A 26,892-nucleotide genomic window follows, 5' to 3' on the forward strand; every position below is an offset into this window, starting at 1 on the left:
TTCTTAAGATGGTCAGACCAGATCGTCTCCTAGAGTGAGCCAAAGGTCTTCATCAAAGTCAGAGAAATAGGGATTAATTTTGGCATTAAGGCACTTACATTTAGCATGAAAGTACCCACTATTTTCAATATAACATAAGACAGGATTCAGTTACTTAAACATGTTTGTCACTTTGCCACTGAGATGCTTTAGCACCTCCAGGCCATCTGTCATGGTTTAAACCCAGTCAGGTAACTTGTTCACTCACTCCCAGTGAGTGGTGCCGAACTGACAACAATCAAGGTCCATGTCCGTCTCCCCCCCCCCCTGCACCGGGGCTCTCTCCTTCCCCGCTCCCGGAGGAACGGGGAGGAGGATCGAGAGAGTGCAACTCCTACGGGTTGAGACAAGAACAGTCCAGCAACAAATCACCACCGCTACTATCAGCTAAAACAATGATAAGGGAAAATAACAAGGGAAGAGAATACGATACCACCGGCCAAGAAAACGAGTTCCACCCGGAAGCTCCTGTCCTTCCCGGTAACTCCCAGTTACCCCCCACCCCGGGCATGACGTGCTGTGGTATGGAATACCTCCCCGGCTAGCCCGGGTCAGGCGCCCCGTCTCTGCTTCCTCACAGCTTCCCCTCCTCCCTGGCAGAGCATGAGCCTCACAGAGTCCTTGGTCAGGGTAAACATCACTTAGCAACAACCGACAACATCGGCTTCACCAACGCTGTTCTCAAACTAGAAGTCAAAACACAGCACTGCACCAGTTAACACAAAGGAAAAAACATGACTGCTACTGCTGAACCCAGGACACCATCCACATGGGCCTGGTTGGTATAACAGGAAGCACAGGACCTGCTGCAGTTGGCAGCTTCAAGCTGTGAGGAAAGCTTGATGGAAACAGAAGGCTCAAACTAAGCTGACAAGTGACTGCAATTGTCCTTTAAATGGTTAAACACAGAAACACAAGTTTCCATATAATAACTCTGAAATAGTTAGTGCATTAAGCCAGCAAGTCTAACTGCACTGTCAGATAAATTCAACATATGCATGCATACATGCATGTGTGCTTAAGTGTTTGTATGAAAGGTGTCTTGCCGTATAAAAGTCTTGAGCTAAGTCATACTGAAAATTAATTGGTCTTACAATAGCAATCAAAATATGTCAAGTAGATTTCTAGGCTATGTAGAAAGAAAAAGTCCTTTATAGTAAAATTTTTTCCAAAAGTCAGTTTCTGCCATTTTTCATTCATTTATCGTGACTATGAAAAAGCATTAGTTACAGAATTTGCATTATTTTTTCTTTTCTGACAGTTTATCAGGTATTTTCAAAAATTTTCTGTATTTCTTGTATCAGAATCATGGAATTTGATATCAGAATATCAAGAAGTTGACTTGAGCTGATACACATGGCCAAAGATGTTTGCCATTTGTTCATCAAAGAAATAGCTTTATTGCTTGAGAAGTATCTCATTAAATTGAGATAGAATAATGAAAAGCTCTTTACATCTGCTTTCTTTAAGAGCTGTACATTGCCATGCAGTATTTGTGGCTATGGAATTCAGAGACTAATACGTAATTGAAGAAATCTATTAACTTAATTCTTTGTGAAAAGGGCAATAGCATTCACTATGATGCCTTAAAGTTAAGAAAAAATCTTTTAATAGATTTTATGAAAGTATGTGGCACAAACTAATCCTATTAAAGAAAACTGCTGAATAATTTTAAATTTATGGAAATATTGTGATCAACACTGGGTTTATTTTAGCCACTGACAAGTCTTCTCCAATACTGCCATCTATAGAGTCTTCCGAATATTACATTGCTGTCCTCAAATGAGACTATTATCACGCCTGTGAAATCTTACAATTGACCAATCTGAAATTATCTGGTTCTTCATTCCTCCATAGAATCAAGTAAATTATCTAGGACATAAATTTCATATTCTTACTATCTAGAGGAATTGTAGCTTATGTGTGAATATATCTCAGTGCTTAACAAAATGTCAGAGGAACTTCACTGACTCTAAATTTATTTTTGCTCAAGTTTTCCACTGTCTGAAGTGATACTGTTTATGACAAGATGAGAGACGTGATTGAATCCACTAGACAAATAGCAAAAAAAAAAAAAAAAGATTAAGCCACAAATGTTTAGATGTTGATGACTACTTCAAGGAGATGTCATATATTGTTACTGTGTGAAACTTTTCTCTAAACCTTCATTACTGGCCACTGCTAAAGAGAGGATTATTAGCCTCACAGAGGGACACTGTTCTTATAGAGGAATAAGCTGCTGAGACACAATCTAGTAGGGATTAGAATACAATTGCAGACAGTCATGGATAGCATACCTATTTTTAATGTTCACATCCCTTAATAACTATTAGTTATGAAACAGATATTGAGTTCAAATATATAATAATAATGTGCTATAAATCAAACTATCTGCAGCAAAAGGTGCTTAGGTTGTTGCTTCTACCCCAAGAAGAATCATCCTTGACACTCATTCTTCACTACTTTTTCTCACAAGTAGTAATCATACTGAAGCCAGTATGATTAGGTCTACTATACACTTACAGGAGAGCTGAAACGAGTACCTTAGAGATTTCTCCCTCTTCAGAAACCCTTTAAGATATCTAATTACAGAGGTACTCATTGCGCTAAACAATAAGATGGAATTCGGTGTGCAAAGCCATGCAGTAGACTCCCCTAAGTGCTGGGAGCTGGAAACTCTGTTGTATTTGAACATTGTGTTAATGACATAACTACACTAAATTGCATGCTGATGTGGGTTGAAGGTTCACTTAATCAGAAGACAATTTAGAGTTGTCTGGTGCTTCAGTTGCAAACTTTAAGTCAAATGAACAAACACGTTTATTAACATATTTTGGTGTAAAATGTAACTACGTTAAAAAAAAACAAAACACCTAGATAAACTGTTTTCCTTGCATTCTTAATCCTGGTGGTTAAGGCAGCAATAAACTAAGAATTAACATTGTGCCAGATCTTGGCAATATTTGGTTGCTCTTCAGGCACTTCAGGATTTAGGCTGGGTTTGCTGTGTTGCTGTTACAGTTCTGACCTTTTCAAACCAGTGGAACAGAATTATCTGCTGCTTCATGTGAGCATTCTTAAAAGTGGTCTACGTCCAGGTGGCAATGTTTACAGTAAGTAAAAAAGACTCCAAGATAAATACTCCATTTCCTTCCCATTTCATTACAACCAATTTTTATTCTGGCAGTATAAATTAATCATCTTTTAATTTGTTTACATCAGTTTTACCATTAGAAACCTAACACCCTTGAAGAACCATCCTGTCTTATGAGTGTTAATGGGTTTGGATAACAAAGAACACCAAAGAAGTGGAGCTTTAATTTATTCTAGAATTAATGTGTTACGCTGCCTTGCCTGAGCAGGCTTTGTTCCTTGGACCCATTCAGATGTAATTTTCAACCCTCTTCTCTCTTTCTAGTGCTCCTAATGGATGCTTACCTTTCCAAAATAGGTCCTCAATTTCATAGGCATCTTCCTGCTGCACTTCAGTCACCAGTCTGCTGCCTTCCCACTATACCACTTGATCTTTCTCCTACAAAACCAAGTCCTGGCACTTGCTTTGACAGGTTGAAATGTACAATGAAATATTTGATCTCAGAGTGTCAGACCAAAAAATACCAGTGTACTACTCGCTGAATATTCACTGATCATGTACAGTCTGTTGGAAATGCAGGATAATTGAAACTGCTACCTTCTTTTCTTCAGTTTGGTTGATTTCTTCTAACTTCCTCTAAAATACATGATATAATACACATCTTACCCCAGCATTCTGAGAATATTGCTCAGTCTTTATGCTTTGGCAATGAGCATTGTGAAAGTGGACCTCTCTGTGAATTTCAGGCCATATGAGCCATTAAAACTATGTTCTTTAACTGATGTTGCTCTCCCTGGGTTTACCTTTGTACTAACTGAGTTTTCCAAGTACCAAACACTTGCTCATGCAGCTCTGACTTCTAAAGCTTAAACATAATGTACCATATCTCTGTGCTGATAGTCATTGCACCCTTGGTGGTTTGAATTGCTGCTCTAAGCAGGTTTCTTCATGTTACTCTTTAAGAACAGTTATGTCTTCAGCTGCAGATATACTGTCATCACCCATGTACATAGTTCATAAAGAATGACAATAATTTTTAATGTTTGCTAGGCAAGTTAGTTGCCTGATTTTTGACAGTTTATATTTAAGCACCCTCAAATTTGTGGTCACAGTAGTCTTCCTTATTGTGGTTCTACCCCTAATGCCCCATTTACTCACTTCACCTGACCTGTCCTCATGCAGTCCATACTGTTCTCCTGTATTTACTGGTTGCTATTATTTGGTAAAGTCCTATTTGTTCTTACTGCTTGTTATTCTCCTCTGCTTTTTCCCTCATAAATTTCATTTTCTTTTTCTCACACTTCTTCCTCTTCTTTCTTGCACATTTATTAGTCCCCATCATTTAATTACCATTTTTTCTCTCCTGATCCCTTGGGCTGTTCATTGCTCTCTGTCTCCTTTTCTTTTGGCTCCAATAACCACCATCAATCCAAAGAGGAAATGTTCAGTCTTGATAAGCAGCTGCTTTTTAGCAATTTGCCATCAACTGAAAGTGCAAACTGCACTTAAAAAAAATCTCATGATTATTCATTATTCTGACAGAGTGAGGTGAAACACAGGGCAAAGAGTTTGGTCAGGACCCGTACTCCCTATTCATAAAACCACATCTTTTAAATAAACCAGAGAGGAACTCTCTAATGTGTTTACCAGACAGAGGAATTACTAAAAGGCTGACAATCTATGAGAAATACAATTTTCTGTTGCCCAGATATACGCTATTTATACTGGTAATAGTGGCCATCACAAAAAGATCCAAATCTATTCTGAAACCAGAACACAGGAGTGTTTACCTGATTAATTACCTGCTTCATGTATAACACCTGCCCTAGTGATCTATGTCTTGAATCCAGATGGCATTACTTTCAAAACACTCACTTGAAATGAGAATTCAAAGTTGAAAAGTTCATCTAAAGAGCCCTGAAAAGCTCTTTGCAGCAGATACAATAGAGCAAGCACATTCTTATATGGAATAAAGAATTTAAGAATGACTTCTAACATACTTTTGTATGTGAGCTTGGGAATTGAACTAATCACTGTAATGCTGCTTTGCAAGGCTTTCTGTCCTCTTGGCATTTAACAAATCACAGCTACACTGCCCATGAAAATTTCATTGAATAATTTGAAAAAAAATAAAGAAACAGGTGTAAAAAATAGGCAGTTAGAAAACAATATCTAAAAATGCATAGCTTTTTTTGATTTGTTGATTTTTTTTTTCTAATAGAAAGGAGCAGAGCACCACTTTCTAATATAAAATCTATTTTGTACTTCGGGTCTTTGTGTCACATTTAATTGATATATTACAACATACTGTGCTTTTCCACCAAGGCATTATAGCATACCTGTATGTACAGTGTACTATCCATTTGACATACCTTGTTCACAATAGGTACCAGTTGTTCCAAGAGGACAGTGACATGTGTAGCCATGAGGCAGCGGCACACAAGTACCACCTTGCTTACACAGATGTGGAGGAACGTGCTCAGGTTCACACACTGACACTGTTTCTGTGCAAAATGCGCCTTTCCATCCAGCGAGGCAGTCACAGCTGCAGTGGTAAGTGAAAGGAAAGAATGCAACATTATTCCCAAAATAATCAACAATACAGTAGCAATGCAAACAACACTTTCAAGTCTGGACGCCTGTATTTAGTCATCTGAACCAAAATGGTTACAAGAAAAGTGTAGTAACAAAGTTTCTTGTGGTCATTTTAGGTTTATTTTATTGTAAAAGAAATATGTACTCAATAGGAAAAGTTTTATTTTACATCTTAGTATTAACACTAACTGCAATTTTAAAATTAGTATCAATTCTATAGAAATTGTTAAATAAAGAATACACTTAGCATTGATGTTACTAGTGCCCTCCTTACTAAAATGTTTCGAAATAGTTAAAATGAAATATTTCAGATCTGTATTTTGGAACTTAGTGACACTTTATGATAAACAAAATTATTCCCTTGAATAAGAGCACTTACAGATTTTTTCCTCTGTAAGAGCACTTACAGAGTTTTCTCTCTCAGAGCTAAGAATGAAAACTTGTATATCTTGATTGATTCTTAGGCCATGTCTTGTATATGTGCAAAATCTTGAATTTTATTTCAAACTCACTGCACTACACTTTCCCCATTAATCAGCTCACTGTTTCTGGGCAAAACTTAATGAGGAGTCTGTGAAACTCTGCTGTTTCACTGAACCTTCAGATAAGACCGCAACATGTAAACAAAGCACAGCCAACAAGCCTTTCAGAGTGATAAACAGCTGTTTGGAATGAAGGGGAAAAGAGGACAGGACCTTGCAAAAGCAAAAGCACCTCAATTCATCAAAGTCAGTATCAGAACACTTCCTGTCTCAGCTATAAATGATATGCTTTGATGCACGAAAGCTACTGAGAAGGGGGAGTAATTTAACTCCCTGAGTGCAAACAGAAATGTCTATTTCTTGGGCTGGGAAGCAGGGTGTTTGGAGCTGAAGCTACTGCTGTTCGGCAGCATACACAATGGTTCTTCCTCTTTTCTCTTGCTTGTGTCTGTGTATAAATTTCTTTTCATTCTTGTCTTTTAGGACCTAAAAAAAGCTAGGCTTTTAAATGAGTTGAAAATTATTTGCGGAGAGTTGAACATGTTTGTTGTGGGCTACAGTGGCAAAGGTCTATGAAAGAATGAAATCTCTTTTACTTAGCAGTCCTAAGTTAGACTGGGATTGGAATGTTTTGATCCAAAATTTCCTAACCTTTAGCAAGATAAGGGAAGATGTAATCTTTCAAATCCTTTCCATCATGTGGCCTGCTATGCTGGTCTAGTTTTCTGTATATTTTATTGATTGTCATTGCTTGTTTTTCCAAACCAGGAGAACACAATGGCTTTCAACATCACTACTGCCTTTACTCTTAGAGATTTAAAGACCCATTTAGAATTACAGAGCATCTCAAATTAGAAGGGACCCATAGGAACTGTTGAGTCCAACTTCTTGCTCCTTGCAAGACCACCTAAAACTAAATCATATGGCTAAGAGCATCGTCCAGATGTTACTTGAATTTCTTAGATATAAAAGGTAAAATTCATTCTGAGATCTAGACACCTAATTTTATGTTATGCTTGATGTTGCCTTCCTAGAGATATGTGAGAGGCAACTAATAAAGACCACTGAATGCTCAAGTTTAGGCAATGGGATCCTTAAGTAGGTGCTTGAGTTCATGTGCTAATCAATAATGTGATCCAGCTGAAACAGTCAGGGGAACTGAGCACTATCAATCTCACAAAGCAATACACACATGGCTCTAATGATGAGGTGCTGCATTCAGTTGCCTCAACACAGGTATTTAGTGCCATCTGACATGCCATGGTGTATCTGAGGGATCTGCACAAAACCAGCAGATAAGATAGAAGAGCTGCAGAAGACTTGTGTCCTTCTGGATATCCTATAACGACTGAAAAAGGTATCTTAGGATCTGTGCTATTAGAATGTAACTAACTGTGTAGGATCTTATACATTTAGCTCACGTGGAGTCCAAAGAGATTAAGATTGGAAGGAAATTATACTTAAACAAAGAGAACAATGGAATACTACAAATGTGTCCCATTAAATAAGCCGATTTGAATGATGATTTTTAGATAGCAAATTCACTCCAAAACCTTTACCACAATAATTAAATAGACAAATGCCTTTACCCTTACAAACTATGCAAGTATGTCCTTGCATTAAAATTTAATTCCGTCCATGCACTGAAACTGGGTTCAAATTGAATTAAACCTAATAACGAAACAACAGCAAATAAATTTATGTGGCTGTACCATATAGATGTATGGTTTGATTTCCTAACCTGACTAGTGCTATTTAAAAGCTATAAAGCACAGGAAAATCTACATGAGGTTTGGAGGCTTAAATGAGTCCTAAGCTCTTCTGAAGCAGCAGCTGAAGGCCAAATAGTCTACCCATGAGCATCTAGAGTGACAGCACATGCTTACATTTAACAAATTGAGTCCTACCTCTTATGCCTGATGTTCTATTCAAAGTGCACAGAAGACATGCTTTTTCTCTTGCTTCAGCAGCAAGCAATAACCATAACACATCATAAACAATCTTGTTATACGCATTTTCTGTTTTGTATGATTCTGTGCCATAAGTAGAATAATGGAGGATATTATTGTCCCTTGAATATAAAAGTCTTAATTTTATTATTCAAAAATTTCATCTTTATTTTTAAAAAAACATAGTATTTGTCCTCTGTTGCAGGCCAGAATGTAAAGTGTAATGATATATATCCCTGCTTCCATTTAAATCAAAGCATTATCCCTATAGCAACTGAATCTACAGCATTGCACACTTTCTGGTACATTGGTGAAAGTAAGACATAAAAATAGCTCAAAGGAGCAGGAAAACCTCTGGAGAGATTGCATTTCAGGAGGAAAAATATTTGAACACAAATCCAGCTCCCTCAAGTACTCTGTTTTCAAAGGAACACAGATAATTTGAAAACAGAAAGAAGTTCCTTCTGGGAAAATGTGGGATGGTATCAACAGCTACTACTACATTGACAAAAGCGATATGCGTTCTACGTTCACACCTCTTTCTTTGGCAATGTTTCACTTTTTTGTGAGAGGAAAAAGTGGCCATTACTAGTACCTGCATGCTTATACACATAGTCTGTGAAGACCTAGCTTTCCTGAAATATGAGGAGAGGAATATAATTCAGCAGTAAGTCTTGACAAATTAAAAACAAATGAAACTCAGAAGAAGAAAAAAAAAAAAAAAGCCCCACTATTTTAGAACAATCTCTAAACAAATCTGGAATACTAATTATGAAACTATAATGATGAAAAAGAACTTTGTTATCATATCAAGCTTGCAAGATGGCTATGTCAACAGCTGCCACTCTAGCCTCCCACCTTCTTTCCAAATGTTCTCTAAATCTTGCTGGTGGTGGCTCTGTGTACCTTATGGTTGGGAAGATGACTTCTCATGGCTGGGAAAGTTGCTGAGCAAGGATTTAGGGTGGATGGTGTAGGTGGGTAGATGAGAGTCTGCATTTCTGATACCTTTTTTTCCTTGCAGTTTTGGTTTTGTATCTCCTCTAATATCCTCACATGTGAAAACAGTGCCATTCTCCTTTCTCATTCCTCAGAAAGATAAAACATTCTGAAAATTAAGGGTTTAACCTTTCTGGAAGGATCATGCAAAGTGCATTAATTGGGACATAATGTAGTGCAACAAATGGAAAGCAATCCCAAATTATATCATTCAAAGCATTTCCTTCGTTTCTGTATTTAAAAGACTATAAATGCACTTGTGAGGGGAATGGGGAGGAAACTGTACACTGCCTCTCAAGGGTGAATATTTTAAATTTTAGTACAGCCTTACTACCTTTGTAGTAGCTTCTAGTTTTGTACAGGTTTTCTTGCAGATGAAGATTTGTCTAAGGGCAGCAAAACCAGTTACCATACAATGCTCTCTCCAACATACAGTTATTAGACTGTTTTTAGCTTGACAGGTATGCAAATGCTTTTCTTTGTAGCACACAGAATGACAGGTCTTTGTTGTTTTGAAGAAGAATCACAGAGGTTCCATTGTGCAAAACTTGTGTTTTTCTTCTTCTTGTCTTGCTGTCTGCAGTGTTTTCAATCAGTGTCTTCAGATGTTTTAAATCAGCACTTTTGTCTTTTTTAAAAAATATGTAAATACATGTAAATAAATGAACACACGAGGAAGCACATGAGGGGAAGCAAGTATAATTAATCTTGACAGGTACTTCCAGAATCAGAAGTGCTCCTCAGCAAAGGTTTTACAGCTGAGTTACAAAGTGTTTGAAAACAAGCTTTATTACAATGGAAGTGTTGACACACAACAGCAATTTGGAACTGCAAATATACTTCCTTCTTGTATGCCTTACAGTCTGGACATGACGATCCTTCTGTGCTTAGTGATGAGGTATGAAAGACCATACACACATCCGGGCCAGCTGTCCTTTCCCGCCAGCTGTCCTTTCCCACCACTTATTATCCCATAGATCAGCCAGGTGATCAGCTTATATGATCTGACTTAGTTCAACCTATTTCAACATAAGATTCTTACTAATACACTTTGTTTTGATTGAAATTGATTAAGAAGGTCTTACATGGGCAGGCTAGCCAGCAGATCTGGAAAGACAATCATGAATGAATGCTTGAGTGGCATGAAGACTGACCAGGAAGGTGCATTTGAGAGTCAGGAAAACATCCACAGAAATCACAACTGGAAGCACAGAAAACTGTGTGTATTAAGGAGTGACTGAGCACGAGAGAAGGATGCATAGGTGCTAGGTAAGGAAAGTCCTAAGGATTTAAACTGGCTCAGAACTTTCTGATGTTGGGCAGCCAGTGGTTTACTCCAGAAATGGGTTCTTAGATAAAAAACACTATTTTCCAGGAAACAGAACTCACCTATTTTTACTTCATCAACCATGTTTATATATTAAGGCAGTCAAGCTCTTCTTTTTGCTATTTGTTCTCTGCTAGCTAGGCTTCTTACTGAGTTTTTGAAAAACGTCTTTCTTACCCATCTAGTTCTTTCCATGCATTTTGTCATGAATAGATGCCAGTGACTTCAGTGGAGCAGAATTGGACCATGGAATTTCTTCAGAAAGTTCCCCAGGAAGTGGAAACACATAATTCTAATATTACAGTTTTGATTTTATTAAAGTAAGATTAAAATTTTCTGTGTAATTACAGGAACTCTTCAACAGTTTTCATTCTTTCCTCCTCCTAATAAGGTGATAGGCTTCTGGAAACGTCTGTTACCAAGCCACTAAACTACCATAGTTAGACGACTAGAGATCAGTCCATGCTGTAGTCTAAAACATATATATATACACATATATATATACTTACTAAACAGTAGAGCCACTTTCTATGCACTTCCCACCATTTCTGCATTTTATTAAACTGCATGGTGAATCTTTACATTGTCCAACACTGCGACCAGAATTGGGGTGACCTTCTGGATTTCCAGGTGATTTAAACTCTTGATTCATGCTGGTGCGAACTTGAACATCAAAAATGCAACCTCAAAAGTCAAACAAAAAAATAAATTAATTTTAAACTAGACACAGGACATCAAAAGAAGCCAAAGAGCTGGACAGTGGACTGAAGAGTGACTAGGTACAATTTTGTGTTTACTCATGCATGCTCTTATAAGAATGCTTCTATATCAGATAAAAGTGGTAGCCTCCCCCCCCCCCAAAAAAAAAAAAAAAAACAACAAAGAAAAACCACAACAGAAACAACAACAACAGAAAAGGAGAACAGACATCAGGAAGTCTGTTTAACGTAAAATATGTAAGGATCTAGAGAATACACAAATATAATAGAGGCAGGGAATGTGGATTTGAAACCACTTAGGCTGAAAAGGACCCCTTCAAGGAAAGACAGAAATAGTCTTCTTAAGTGAATGCTTCAGTCCCTACTACCTACAGATCACATCACACATGATCACATTTTAAAGTAGGCATATGCTGCCCCTTTAGACCCTTAATCTCGGAAAACATTTCTAAGGTTTAATGTGTACTATTAAGGCAAACACTTCCAGGGCCTGTTACTTGGTCCTGTGGGCAAGTGACCTGGTAGTAGTCATGATTATATTACAGAACTTTTAGAGCAGTATAGCTGTATCCAGGCTACTGATGGGAAATAGTCCCTAGATTATGTTAAGTCCCTAAATACACTGAATAATTGTTTGGAAAAAATGATAGTTGTCACAAATCAAATATTTGTCAGGGGCCACAGAGCTGACTGGGTGCCAGCACCTGGATCTATGCCCTGACATTCTTGTAATTTGGTAATATATTGGTATCCCAAATGAAAAGGGGAGCCAAAGCTTCAGAGTGAAGCAGAGGTGCTCCTTACACTCTACCTCCAGGCAGCTCCTGCTTAACCTGCGGGCAAAGACTTTAGAATGTCCTTGCACTTCCTAGAGACTGCACACGGTGGTTAGCTTTATGGGTCTAACCTAATTCCGTAGTATTTCTGAATCATGTTTCCAGATTTACATGCTTATTTATGTACAGCAAAGCTGAAGATTATGCATATAGGATATAATTTTTGATCAAACCCCAAATAACTTTTCAAAATATACCTGAACATCCAATTGATTTAAAGCCATATTTAAAAGTAGTCTTAAGTACTTTTGAAATGCCACCCCCATCTATACATAAATATATACAATTTCAAACTAAAAATCACTTTAGTTAAGGCAGTACAGTAATGTATTTGGAAATACCGATACCTTTCTAAGTCTGATTTGTACAATTTAGCTGTGAATTCCCATAGTGCCCGAAATAATGAGAAAGTAGGTATTCGGCAGTGTATGCCAGAGGCTCATTGCTTAATATTAAAATCAAGGAAAGGATATGATACGGAGGTTGCAACTAATCATCACACTGTTTTTTTAGAAAGTTTGTGCATGATTCACTGAAATTGCATAAAAAAAGGCTTGCACCTGAAAGATAGAATGAATGTCACATAATTTGTTTCAAACAAATTAGAAATAATATTTACAGCAAGATAACGATTTTAATTACAGTTAGAACAGTATTACTAAAAGTAGCTTTTGTAGGCTTTTTCCATATTACACACATTTTGTGGTTCTGTTTGCATGGACAGATAACTCATTAAGCAATTTAAAATAACCTGGTTTGATGATTATTTGCAATCTTCATAATATTGCTTCTCTGCTTTTAACAGTGTTGGTTTTAGGTCTCTCTATGCTCACTAAATCCTAACTGATGTTTCATCTGTTTATCAGTAACAGATAAAGCATGTCCTGTTCTCCCGAGTCTTGCTGGAGTGCTAAGAAAAAGCAGCCCAGAGCTCTTTGTAAACAATGGAAAGCACACTGAGTACCCAAGAACTGGTAAGGTCATCATGGAAAACGAACTGTCATTTGTGTTGATGACTACTTTAACTGTACCAGCAGAACATCCAGGTTAGGAACAATTCTTGAGCACTTGTAAACAAAGCATATAGTAGGTACAATAGTATTTTGCCCCAGCTTTATGAGTTTAACTGTTTTTCTTTCATTTAATTTTCTTAATTTCTTCTAGTTCTTAGTAAGTGAGATGCAGAGGGAGGACTCAGAGAAGCAATTTGAGCCTGTTGTAGCAAGCACTATAAAGCCTTCTGCAGAGGGATCATCTGATGAATGTGCTTGCTTTCTGACCTGAATTCCCTCTGCTCTGCCTGTTCTGGGCCTCTTTTAATGAGAGACTGCCAACTATTCTGAATAGTAGAGAGGTTTTCTGACACAGCCAAGTCTGTGAGAAGAGCTCAAAAGAAGGTTCTGAATTTGTGAGTTAGACTTGGTTTGATCCTGAAGATCAGAGTTTGATGCAAGTAAGCTGAAACACAAGACAGTGTACTCACAGAGGGTATACTATCTTTTTATTTGAAATCTTTTGTCTAGTGGCTCCTTAGACCATACTTAGAGCATTCAGCCAATTAATTTTTCTTTTTTTTTTTTTTCACTCTCAATTTAATCTATGGCTTTCACCCCAGGCTAGCAGATCTCTCAAACCACCAGAAAGCTACCAATAATTGATTAAGGAAACTTCAGAGATTATAATAGAAAATACAGCTTCATTACTCAGCCTTATGTTGTTTTTTTTTTTTTTTCTCATATATGCTTATCACATATAGATTTTTTTTTGCAAAAATTTCTCACTAGTGTCCCTTACCTGCTTGTAAGCGCTCGGCACTAATTTGACTATAAAATACACAAAGCAGTGTCCTGGGTTCAGCAGTAGCAGTCATTTTTCTCCTTCTTGGTAGCTGGTGTAGTGCAGTGTTTTGACTTTCAGCTCGGGAACAGAGCTGATAGTGATGTTTTGGTTTGGCCAAGGACTTTGTGAGCCTCATACTCTGCCAGGGAGGAGGGGAAGCCAGGAGGAAGCAGAGACAGGACACCTGACCCAAACTGACCAAAGAGGTATTCCATACCACAGCCCGTCATGCCCAGGATGTAACTGGGAGTTAGTCGGAAGGGCTGGGAGACTGCAGGGTTGGAGGAGGTATCAGTCAGTGCTTGGTCGGGCTGAGGGGGGCAAGTTATCGGTCGGCTGGTGGTGACATGATGTATTCTCTTCCCTTGTTATTTCCTTTATCATTATTATCATTGGTGGTAGCAGTAGTGATTTGTGTTATACCTTAGTTACTAAACTGTTCTTATCTCAACCCATGGGAGTTGCCTTCTTTTCGATTCTCCTCTCCGTCCCTCCGGGAACAGGGGGAGGGCAAGAAAGGGGGGGAAGTGAGTGAACGAATTACCTGACTGGGTTTAAACCATGACAAGCAGTCATTTTCAAAATGTACTAAAAATGCAGCAACTTACAGAAATAGATATCCTAAAGTTACACATTTCTAGAATTCTACCTGTCCTGAAGTGCTTTGTTTTTTCCCTGTTTTTATTCAAGGTTTATGAGTAGTGTGGTTCTTGTCCAATAGAGAAGGCCCCCACAGTGACCACCCAGTGCTGCTCTAAGGTGTGAGCCAAACACCTAGAGGTCCTGTATGGATCATACCAAACTGTGATGCGAGAGGCAACACTGATTAAAAATTGCTTCAGGTATCACTGGGACATCTGTGATGTAGAAACATAAAGAAAAGTAGTCTATGCCCTGGCAGGCTTGCAATGTATTCTATTTTATTATGAACATAAACTTTGACCACAAGGCTATATTTGTATCTATTTGGAACATCACTGAGTTCTGGGTTTACTTTAAAATGTGACTTCAGTAGCTGGAATTTCAATTACTTCTCTGCAAAATCATTTTTGTGAAAAGGTGGCTCTTTCAGTGTGAAAAAGGTTCCTCAAAATTTCAGCTTAATGGTAAGAACTTCTTTTTCCTTTTTACTCCTTCATTTAATACTATTTGCTGTGAAACAACAGATTGCTTCTACAGCCATATTTAATCCTGTTTACAAGACTATGGGATCAAACAGTTATTCCTTCTTCTCTGTTCTTCACTTCTTTCTGGCTAAAGACTGCATCATGCCACCATGGGTGGCATGTTTCATGGCTTATGATGTTTCATGCCTTACCATGAAATATTAGACGTTTGCCTCTTTTTCTACCTGCCACCAGATTTCTCTCTGCCTGTTTCAGCTATGTGAAGTCTGGAAACTGAGCTGTTACTTCTGACTTTTTCTAAATAACAGTCTATCTCATTTTGTGTAGGTGAGTCATAGAGCTGAGTTGTGCAGACCTGAACAGAAGGCAGTTGCTTTTATGCTGTGTTTCAAATTGTCCATAACAAGCAGGCTGAGTCTCTCTGGCCACAAGACTTGCAGCTACCTAAAACCCACACTGACTTTTTAGAGCCAACATAGTATGATCTACTACGCACCTCAGAAAACTCTCAAAGGTCTTTTAGTTGCACTGTTATAGGTCAGTAAGGAAAAACTGGACACTTAAGTAAACTATCCTACCATGTTAACATTACAAAAGGCACATATAAGCCCACAAAGAGCTACAAATTCAGATAAAGCTCAGAGTTAACAGCACCTCAAACTCCACATGAATTTGGCTTCATCAGAGCTCTACCATTACATGCTAATGTTAGGGATGACCAACAGGAATCTGGTGTTTCACTTTAACCAGTTTTAGAGTTTTTTGACAGTTTTACAGGTTCCTCATGTTGCAACTGTGTTGCAATGGCCAAATTTCTACAAATGCAGTTTATCACAGAGGCTGAAGGAAGTTTTCTAAATCATTCAAGGTACCATCAAACATTCTTCAGCCTACCAAAAGAATCTGTAGGTGCCAATGCACAAATTTCCTAAACATTAAACTTCCAACCTTTTTCTTATTAACTTACAGTTTATTAAGGACATTTCTTTTCAGTTTTCTCCTCCCCCACAGAAATTCCTTGAGCAACAACTGCTAAAGGCATGCAGGTAGGAGAGGAAATGATCTGAAACAGTAGCTATACACAATAAAAATCCTAAATGATTGCACACTGACACTGGGGACAGTTAGTCAAGGCTGACCTCAATGTTTCTTGACCTAAGAGTGATTGCTTAGAAAAGGAGAGGTACACTCTGGTATTAGAAGCAAAATGGTTTTAATAAATCTTGTCTTTAAAAGCAGTCAACATCAGCTTTCCAAAAGTCTGAGTGGTTTAATCAACAATGTGCTAGATAAATTAATCTTGGCTGTCACTTTCAGAGTTTTTCTGCGGGCCCCCTATAGCTGTAGATTGGCTGAAGTAAAATGCTTTTATATTAGTGGTATTGCAGTTCCCACTCTAGAGAAGGGCTATGGAAGTTTATTTCTGATCATGAGGATCCTGACAGCTGAAACTGGGGAGATTATTTCTGAGCTAGAAGAACAAATGAAGTGCTGATGACATCTGAAAATGTCATGAGAAATTGGTCATAGAGAAGCGCAGCTCCCTTGAAAGTCAAAATGCTCTGGAGAGTAGACACAAGCTGCTGCTGGGAAGTGAAGCATGGAATGAATTAGGAAATGTAATAGACTTAATACTGTGAATGGTAGGGACAAAGAGAAAACTGTGTATGTTCCACACATTTGACAAAATTTTGAGGTAGAGACTTTTTTTTAAACAGTAAGAAAAATAAAAAAAAATGCAGTGCTAACTAACAGTACATGAATTTTGAACTACTTTTTATTTTTTGGAGGAATTTTCATCTTGCATTTGTAGAAATTTGGCCATCACAATACAGCTGCAACATGAGGAACATGTAAAACTAGCAAAATTTTTGCAGTTGAAGCAAAGCACAAGATTCCTGTTGGTCACTGCTATTAGCATGTCTATTAAAAAAGCCAGAAGTATTTCAGAAATTTTGACAGTATTAAAATATTTGCTATGAAAATTACAGCTATTCAACCCATACTTTCTGAAAAGACAGAGACAGATGACATGTTAATTCATATGTCTTTTTGAGTGAAAAGTTAACTACAGGAAAAGAAATTGATGTTGAGGAAGTTCCTGTGTAAGAACAAAAAGTAAGGTGACAGCTGGAAAAGCAGCAGTTACATGGTCTCAGTGGAAATGGAGTGAAGCGGTGTATGAAAGTGAATTTTATTTCTATGCTTGCCCTTCATAATGTGTCCCAATTTTATAATTGAGAACTCCAACTTTGCTCTGTTATAGCAAAATGTTTTCTTTTCATTTAAAAGGCTTTCTAGTGCTTAAAATAAATAGAAGTTTACATCACAAATATTAAGCACATTACTCCTATGGAAGTAAGGAATGCAAATACAGAAGTGTTATGAACAAATACTTCATTGCTAATCTGGTAGGATTTGAATTAAGAGTTTTACAGAGCTTCAATTGCCAGTTTTGTGGTGGGAATAATTATTTGTTAGACAAATAGCTGAAATACAGCTAACAGGAATTACTTAGGTCCTGTATAGAGATGTAGATCATGATGTCAGGGAAAAAAAAATCAGATTTCATGATGTTTTATCAGAAAGAATCTTCTAGCATGAAAGCTATTACCCAAACCAACACTGCAGTAACAATGGTCAGAGTGAGCTGGGAGAAAAATCTAAGCTACTTGGCTGCAGAGAAAGGAAGTCCTCTTGGAGTGATGCTGTACAATAGTGACAGATAAGAAAAAATGATATCATAGCAAAGTTTCATTTTTATCAGAAATGGAAAATATTTAAAATATTTAGCAAAACATCTCTTTGCATAATGTTTCTTAGTTATTGAAGTGAAATAATGAAAAAGCCGCAGGAATTTGCTTGGCTGAGCAGGGACATCCTAGTTTTTTTCCTTATAAGAAAGAGATTTCAGATCTTTATTTCATAGGCAGCTGAAAGAATTTCATGCATGTTTTAAAAGGAATTGAAAACAGTAGATAATGTTTACCTTGAAAGCTGTTCTTAAATCTGGATCCCTTTGGCAGGAGTTCTGGAGCATATTCCCGATAGCCTCCTAAATAAAACTGACTGAAAACATTGAGTCCAACCAGTCTCCCAGGAGAAGTGACAGTTTTATTCTTCTGATCATTCACCTTTCAATGAAACATTTATATTTGTTACAACAAAGGAATTCACCTTATTTAGGAACTCCCAATGAAGACGGTCCTCTAAACTTAACAGGGAACACAAAAGTAATTTTTAAACTTTCCATATAAAATGTGAATAAAAAGAACATGCTCATCTAAAAGCTATCCTTCTAGAGGAAATGATTCCTTACCTTTAGCCAGCCTTTCTGGAGATATCTGCCAAGATGGATGACATGAATATTGAGTGTCAGATCAAGTGGTTTGCTAATGATTGTTGCTGTGCCAGAACCTAGATTGTAACTATATACTACTCTGCCATTACGGAGGCCTAACTCCAAGAAATCATCTCCATTTAGACCTGAAAAGACAAATATAGAATAATTGCTTATTCCAGTCTTTACTGAATACTGATACAGAAAACATTCTCCAAATGCACTGAAAATATATCAGTTTAGGAAAATTCTAGCCAGGAAGGTTTTATGTTTTGTATATATATATTTAATATTATCTGTTTAACTTGTAATACTGTTTCCAGAATTCTTGTCGATTTAAAATAGAAGGTGCAGAGATTTTGAATATATAGGGTTTTTGGAGGCCTTTTTATTCATACTATATTAGGTCAGTGACAACCACAAAGCCTATCTGTTGTTGTGTCTGTTAGATTTAGCAGTCACTGCTGTTCCCCCTGCAACATGAATAAATTCTTAACTTTCTCCAAAATCTTAAAAAAAAGCAAATCACATGTGAGAATAGTCAAGTACTTAGCTCTACTCCACTATGCTTTCAGCTTTCATGGTAGGCACTTTAACAGACAAAAAACTTGAGGGCACCTGCTGCAGGGAGGTAAGGAACCAGCAGGGATATGGACTTGAAGCTCTAGCAGCTTCTATCAAGCTTGGACAGTTGCCCTCGACTCAAGAATGCTGGAGACTTTATTGCAGCTGCCCCCACCTAGAGTATTTGTTACTGAAGTTTCTCTGGTCAGAAAAGCCATTGGATTAAATTTTCTGAAGTCTTCATAAACTTTCAGGTTAGTACTCAATAAGTTGCAAATATGCAGTAAATAGTTTAGATTCTTTACATTTAGGACTACATGCTATAAGTGTAGTCTGTGTTTTTCAGGTACCATAGTATAATATCTCACTTGAAAGATCTCGTTAGAAAGTCTAACAAAAAGCCTATGAGTAAGAGTTAAATTCTTGGACCTATTCCTGGTCATCCAGATAAATGGATTTTAAGCCCAGCGTCTTTGAAGAGAATTCGATCCCTCTTCTCATGTAGGCACAAGTGGAACTACCATTGTTAGATCGTGTTAAAGAAAACACAATCACCCGGTTTCTTTTTACAAACCCTATCTTTTCTTTTGCACATACTGTCAGTATGGTAAAAGAACTGGGATACAAACAGTGGTAAAAGGAAAGAAAGTTCCCAGTCTTGGTTTAGGATGTCCTCAATTGCTGAGGTGAGTAGCCCGAGAGAGGACGCCTTCAACACCTGAGCGGGTGGAGATCAGCGTCCAGGAGCCTCACCTCAGAGCGACAAGAGCCACCGAGGGAGCCTCAAGTCCTCGACAGGACCTGCCCAGGAGCAGGCAGCTCAGCTGACGAGAGCGAGCAGCTGACTCACAGGGGGCGGAGCCTGAAGCAGCGGCACCAGCCATGACTGGGTAAAAGCCTGCCCCAGGGAGGGCGAGTGACCAGGAGTGTGGTGAGGCAGTTCGGGCGGGCAGGCGAGCGGGATGGTGAGCAATCGTCCTATGAGCAGGGCCCGGTTCGGGAGCTCTGCTCTGGCTGCCCCGGCGGTGGCCAGCGTAGGCACCCAGGCAGAGCCGATGAGAGGGGAGGCTGCAGTGCAGAGCTCGGGGTGTAGAGAGTGCCTGCACTGGTCTGGTGAGGGGAGGGTGCACAATGGGCAGGGCTGCACTCGGTGCTCCCTGGTGGAGGTCCTGCTGCAGCAGGTGGCTGAGCTGCGGGATGTCAGGGAAGCTGAGAGGAAGCAGGAATGCTTGCTCCTGGTCCAGACTGTGCAGGGGCCTCGAGCTTCACCTCTACCTTATGAAGGAAAGAAGGAGGCCGTTAACCTGGGAAGCTGGGAATTAGTGACAAAAAAAAAAACAACAAAAAAAAAAAAAGAAGGAAAAGGACAACCAAAAGCAAGGGGCTTCCCCCTAAATCCCCTGTCCCCACGCAGAACCGCTTTGCTGTCCTGCAGGGGACTAATGAGGAAATGCACTCGAGCCAGAAACAGCTGGCTGATGCACTGCTAAAGAAGATCTCTACTGGTGCTGCTAGGAAAAAGTGGTGGGTCATAATAGTAGGGGACTCTACACTGAAAGGGACAGAAGCACTTGTCTGCCGGCCAGACCCCTTCTCAAGGGAGGTGTGTTGCCTACTGTGCCTACCAGGGGCATAGATCAGGGATGTGGCAGAGAGGCTGCCTGCTCTAGTAAGTCCCATGGACTATTGCCCACTCCTGGTGATACACGTGGGTGCTAGGGATATAGATAGCAGTAGCCTGGGGAACATAAAAAAGGACTACAGAGCCCTGGGGGAGGAATGATAGGCTGGGGGGAAGGAATGCCATCCAGAGGGACCTTGACACACTTGTGAGGTGGGCTGATGCCAACCTCATGAAGTTGAACCATGCCAAGTGCAAGGTCCTACACCTGGGTCGGAGCAATCCCAGGCACAGCTACAGGTACTGAGCAGAGAAGAGATTCAGAGCAGCCCTGCAGAGAAGGACTTGGGGGTGTTGGTTAATGAGAAGATGAACATGGGCTGGCAGTGTGTGCTTGCAGCCCAGAAAGCCAACCATATCCTGGGTTGCATCAAAAGGAGCGTGACCAGCAGGTCGAAGGAGGTGATCCTGCCCTTCCACTCTGCTCTTGTGAGACCTCACCTGGAGTACTGTGTGCAGTTCTGGTGTCCTCAACATAAAAAGGACATGGAACTGTTGGAACAAGTCCAGAGAAGGGCCACGAGGATGATCAGGGGACTGGAGCACCTCCTGTATGAAGACAGGCTGAGGAAGTTGGGGCTGTTCAGCCTGGAGAAGAGAAGGCTGCGTGGAGACCTCATAGCAGCCTTCCAGTATCTGAAGGGGGCCTATAGGGATGCTGGAGAGGGACTCTTCATTAGAGACTGTATTGATAGGACAAGGGGTAACGGGTTCAAACTTAAACAGGGGAAGTTTAGATTAGATATAAGGAAGAAATTCTTTCCTGTTATGGTGGTGAGGCACTGGAATAGGTTGCCCATGGAGGTTGTGAATGCTCCATCCCTGGCAGTGTTCAAGACGAGGCCTTGGGTGATATGATTTAGCGTAAGGTGTCCCTGCCCCTGGCAGGGGGGTTGGAACTAGATGATCTTAAGGTCCTTTCCAACCCTAACTATTCTATGATTCTATGAATTGAAATTCAAAGCTATCAGGTTCTTTTTACAACTCTCCCGTGAGTTCAAGCAATTTGGTGCTCAATTTCATGCCAGTAAATGGTGTTTTATTTGATATTTTCGTGTTTTCCTAAGACTATTTCATTTTGTATTTGTTTTATTGAAGGTCTCTTCCTATTTGTTCTTGCAGTGACATATGGTGGCCCTCATATCAAATATGTGTCTTGATGCCCCTGCTCCAAGTGCATGGGGAATTTGCTTCATTCAGAAAAGATAAAGTGGGCTGGCTTTTCCCCACAAGAAGCAATGATACTTATATCTCCTCCTCCCACTGAAGCTCTGCATACTGCTGTTTCATGTCCAAAATTATTATATTCCACTTATCTCACATGCTCTAAATGAGCATGCTGCACTAGTAATGCACAGGTACAATAACACAGTACTCTGCTTCTTCTATGCAAAAGTTTGATTTTTCTGTACAGTTACTATTTTGATACACCATGAATTATACAAAAAGAAAAACTTATTCCAAAGAATTTGAACACACAGCCTCTGTAAAAAATGTTCAATTACATTCAGTTCAATACAACACAAACGCTGTTAATTTTTATTACAGTGATTTGTTCATGACTGAATGAAACCACATTGCCTTCAGTTACACTGGCACACTACCAGTGAACAACTTCCAAATTGAAAATAACAATTTTTTTTTTAAATTATTACCAAAGTTTCTATTTTTCAGCAGTGTCCACAATGCGCTTGCTTGTTTTGGCCTGCAAAATTAGGCACATTAAAGACAAAGTGTTTTTTAAAATGCTGTCTGGATTTTTAAAAAGCTCTCTTGGAAATCAAGCGCATAAAGGAAATGCAACAATGTCCATGCTCCACAAAATTGATCTGATGGTGAAGGTAAGGTTAATTAGCAGTCTGCTTAAGCAAAACAGCTTTTCGCTGTTTGGTTGGCTTTGATTCTTTCAACTTACTCCTTGTCTGTACCAAGAATGGAGAGGAAAACAGATTCTTGAATAAGCTTCAAAGAAATAAGGCCATCTTAAATTACCATTCTTTTTGTTGATTTCTGACTGACTTATTTTGGGATTCAAAACCAGTTGATTTTTACTTCTACATTAATCTTATAAAGGCATAATTTTATTAACTTTGTTTTTCTTACACTAATATAACTGCAAATAGAATCAGATCCAAAATGTTTTAACATTTTATACTTTCAAGGTTGTAACTTAAATGGCTTCAATACCTTTGCTATGAAAACCAATGGTGGTTATTTGGTATACACTAATAAATGGACTTCAGGGAGGAAATATTTCCTGCTTTTTCTGCTTTTGTATCTGTTATTAGTTCTGTTAGTAAAGTTTCCCTGGTCAGAACGCTTTAATTCCCTGAAGTCTTCTTAAATTTTCAGTTTACAAGTAGTTCATTTGAAAATATGAAGTAAATAACTACTTTAAAAATAGGACTACATATGCTATCATTTGCAAAAGTCCTTTGAAAGAAATGTTTAGGGTTTTTTTTTTGGGGAAACACACACAAAATACGACAATACATTTTCATTTCAAGAGGGCAGCAAATGCAACTTGGAATTATTTGTTTCAAACTATTTTTTACTGTACAATATTTGAACCCTGCAGCTGTTGACAGAGCACACTTTTATATGTACCAGTTTTAAGTGTCCTGCAACATAGAGTTATAGTAAACATTATTTAAAAATAATTCACACTGAGAACAAATGTTTTGTGTGTATAAATAATCTCAGGTGGGTTTGCTTTTACTTTAACATTATTACTCCTACTTACAGTATAACTACCACTTACAGAAGCTTACTGTTACATAAGCTTAACATAACAGCTATTTATATAAGCTTAACATATGTTAGGGTCCAACTTCACTTCTTCACTACAGTCCCCTCTTCCCCACCCCTAACACCAAGTGAGGCATGGGGATGGGGGTCTGTGGTCAGTACACAACTGTTTCTCTCTGCTGCTTCTTCCCACACCTTTCCTCTCCTCAAGAGTATTGCTAGTCTGATGGCTGTGAGAATTTTGGTTTTAAGTGAGATATTAGAACAAGAGTGACTTTGTGGGTGTAAGAGGAAGATCTTATACATCTCTGTATTAGACAACATTTGATAGTAATTTACCAGAGGTTATCCATGACATCAGTGTCTGTGGTTTATGCAGATATGGTGAAACAGGGGAATCAGGTAGGGTATTGCAAAGGAATGCTCGCTATAAGAAATAAAACAAAGTGGAGAAAGGGGAAAATGAAAAGAGAATATTAAAAATACTTCCTTATGGCAAGATCAGAGGCTGTGCAAATTCTCATGCTCCTCATGGTGTGAGCATTATTGTCAGAACAACAGCATCTTCACTTGGTCAAATAAGCAAAGTTCATTTGGTAAGAAATACTGCTTTCTGGTAATTGAAACAGGGGTTACTCAGTCTCCCAAGCTATTTAAACTAAGGAGAAAATAAATAAACCTGTGATTTACCAGGCATCTCATTGTTTTTCAGCCTTGCCGACAGCTGGTGCTCTGCTACCTACCCATCATTTGACATGATGCTGAAGAAATGTGTTACTACTCTATGTCAGTGTTCACAAAAATTTACATGAAAATAATAAAATTCCAGGTTTCTGACAGACAACTGTATAATAAGCCCAGAATGCTAGCATTCTGGTTGATAAAAATGACATCAGTAAGAACTGTTTTTTCTTAGTTCAGCTATATGTGGTTGCGAGACCTACATTTCACATGACTTTGACATTACAGGGTAAAACCTGCAGGCAGGTCTTTTTGAGACAAACTTTAGTGCAATGCTAAAATCTTAGTACAGATGTAAGTAGATTTATATAACCTGCTTCTTATCTGTTTTAATCACACCAACTTGGATACTATGCAACACAGACTGTACCACAACTTACTGATAGCTAGCTTGGGTTAACCTGCATTGAGTGACTTCAGGGGTTAGGGTCTGTTATTTTACGTAAATAACAGAGTCCAATTCTGTCTGCCACAGGGTTGGATTTCAGTGTTTAGAGTCTTGTGGGCCCTGGAAGTGCAGCCCTGTGACAACAGCAGCAATTCATGGTTACTCCTGCGGCTGTTGTTTGAGAACACAGGAAGAAGAAATGCAGGGTGACTGCAGCACATTGGATGGATGGATTGATTTTCCAATAAAGTATCAGTGGAAGAAGATTTGAGGCAGCATCTCTCAAAACTGCACACCAAATAGATGTAATCAATAATGAAATTTATGTTTATGCCTGAAACGAGAACTTGAACATTCTGTTTTCCATTTATTTTGTTCAGAAATATGCTGCCTCAAGTATCAGATTGACTGCTGACTTTAATGAATGGAAGAAGTTATACTTCTTAATGAAAAGAAAAATTTATACAGCCTGATTGTTTACCGTGTGTTTACAAAAGAGTATAGTATCAAAGAGATTATTTTCCTCCTAATGAAATTATAGTCTAAAAATAATCAAGAAAAAAACCTCTGTGTGCTTTTAAAGTACTTGTTTAATGTATTTTTCAAAGACTGTAAGGATAGGTAATAAAAATAAAGCTTACCTTGACCTTTCTGTCCAGTGAAAAAAATAAGGTTATCTTGTAAAGCTGAGTGGTGATTTGCCAAATGAAATTTCAAGTTGAATTCATAGTAGAAGGTGATATTTGGGATTGTAGAATAAGCCAGGAATGAGGTATAGCCAAAGGCATCTGTGCCACTGAAACTCGGTTGGCTAATATTAATAGCTGGATTTAAAAAATAAATTCAGTGTTAGAGCAAAATCTTTAACATATGTATTTGCAAGTTCTATTTAACAGCCATTTTAGAACTTAAAAACTGATAATTAACTAAGAGTTCATTACGTTGTAATATTTTAAATATATGCAGATATAGTTTGGCTTTCCTCTGAGTGTAATCTTTATTTTTCAGCTCTTGTGAATAGGTTTCTCATGCAAGTGAATTATTGGCAACTACTGCCATCTCGTGGATTCTGTTACATTGTTGTAAACAGAAGTACACCGAAATATTCACTCAAAACTCAGGCAGACAAAAGAAAATAGACATTCTCCCATTAAAAGAACTGCCACCTCTGAGAAATGTGTCCCAATGGCTCTAATTATAAACCATCAAAAACACACTCCAATTAACATTGTGCCCAAACCACACACCACTCTGCCAGAGAGCTGAGGCCTCTTATCAACTTTTTGTCCTTGATTGTGCTATGTGTCTGTCAGTCCTATGCCATTCATCATTGTTCTCTTCTGCATTCCCGGTACTGAACATGTAATAAGGTATGATTTGTCCCATTGAATCACTAACAAATAATGACAAATTATCACATTATACAAATATATTAATATGGTTGTCTAAATTTCCCTTTGCATACCTTATCAGAAGTAAGCACAGAAGTGGGAGGTAAAAAAAAAAAAAATAAAAAAATTATAGTTTGATAACAATCTTAATAAAGACGAGAAAATAAAGTGACAAAAAGAGAATAATAATTTCATTATCTTTGGATTTTCTGAGTTAATGTTCCTTTCAGTGTTCACAGTTAATGTATCTTGAATCTTAGCTTTACAATACATTGTAAAAAACAAGACAGATGAAAGGGATAGAAAAAGATGAAGATTTCAGGCTACAGAATTACAATTGCATAATACACCTTTTTATATTATCATTGACTAATTGTGTACAGTTATCAGCGCAGTGTCTGGCTTCGGGATCAGCAGGCATATACACAGGACAATGAGTATAATTTAGTCCTCCTAAGTACCAGCTCACATATTTGCAAAGGCGATGTTGAAAAAGGAATGCAAATCACTACTGAGCATTGGATTTTCCAATCTTCCAAGCTGTGATGGGCTGTGGTCAGCCCACTACACATTGGATATGCTGCTGCTTCCTCCTAAGAGGGAGAATTCCTCACACTCTTCCTCTGCTCTAGCATAGGGTCCATCTCACAGGAGACAGTTCTCTGTGAACTTCTCCAGCATAAGTAAATCCTTTTCATTTGAACTGGATTGGCTCTAGAACTGAAACTGGAGGAATACTTCTGGTGAATAGTTGCCTGTCAGGTATAGCCCATTCACTACAACCGTTTGAGCTCTGCCCTTCAGTCAGTTCTTAAGCCAGGGCGGCATGTACCTGCTCATCCCCCAGTTGGACAACATCTTCAGACTGTGAGGAACAATACCAAAAGCCTTACTAAAAATCTTCCCTCATGCCCTTTTCTTTGGATTTGAATGACTTTCCAGTCAGCAGAGACCTCCCCAGGCTCCCAAGACCTTTAGTAGATGATCAAGAGAGGCCCTGCTGTAATGTTTGCTAGTTCATTCTGAATTCTGG

General features: G+C 38.4%; 1 protein-coding gene across 1 annotated transcript in view; it reads right to left on the reverse strand.

Moving 5' to 3' along the window:
- The window catches only part of LOC130601756 (protein eyes shut homolog), a 41,085-nt gene extending 15,775 nt beyond the window's left edge, over positions 1–25,310 (reverse strand). Inside the window, exons 1-5 of the mRNA XM_057414037.1 lie at positions 25,110–25,310; positions 18,326–18,492; positions 17,996–18,140; positions 10,995–11,169; positions 5,506–5,678 (exon numbers count right to left, since the gene is read on the reverse strand). Of these exons, the coding sequence (XP_057270020.1) occupies positions 5,506–5,678; positions 10,995–11,137 (316 nt within the window). The 5' untranslated portion in view covers positions 11,138–11,169; positions 17,996–18,140; positions 18,326–18,492; positions 25,110–25,310. The remainder of the gene's footprint in view (positions 1–5,505; positions 5,679–10,994; positions 11,170–17,995; positions 18,141–18,325; positions 18,493–25,109) is intronic.
- Positions 25,311–26,892: the final 1,582 nt, after the last annotated feature.

This window comes from Pezoporus wallicus, unplaced genomic scaffold (genome assembly GCF_028554395.1).
Source record: "Pezoporus wallicus isolate ANWC-B61680 ecotype Strahan unplaced genomic scaffold, APGP_CSIRO_Pwel_v1 contig_6428, whole genome shotgun sequence".
In the NCBI taxonomy this organism is placed as follows: domain Eukaryota; kingdom Metazoa; phylum Chordata; class Aves; order Psittaciformes; family Psittacidae; genus Pezoporus; species Pezoporus wallicus.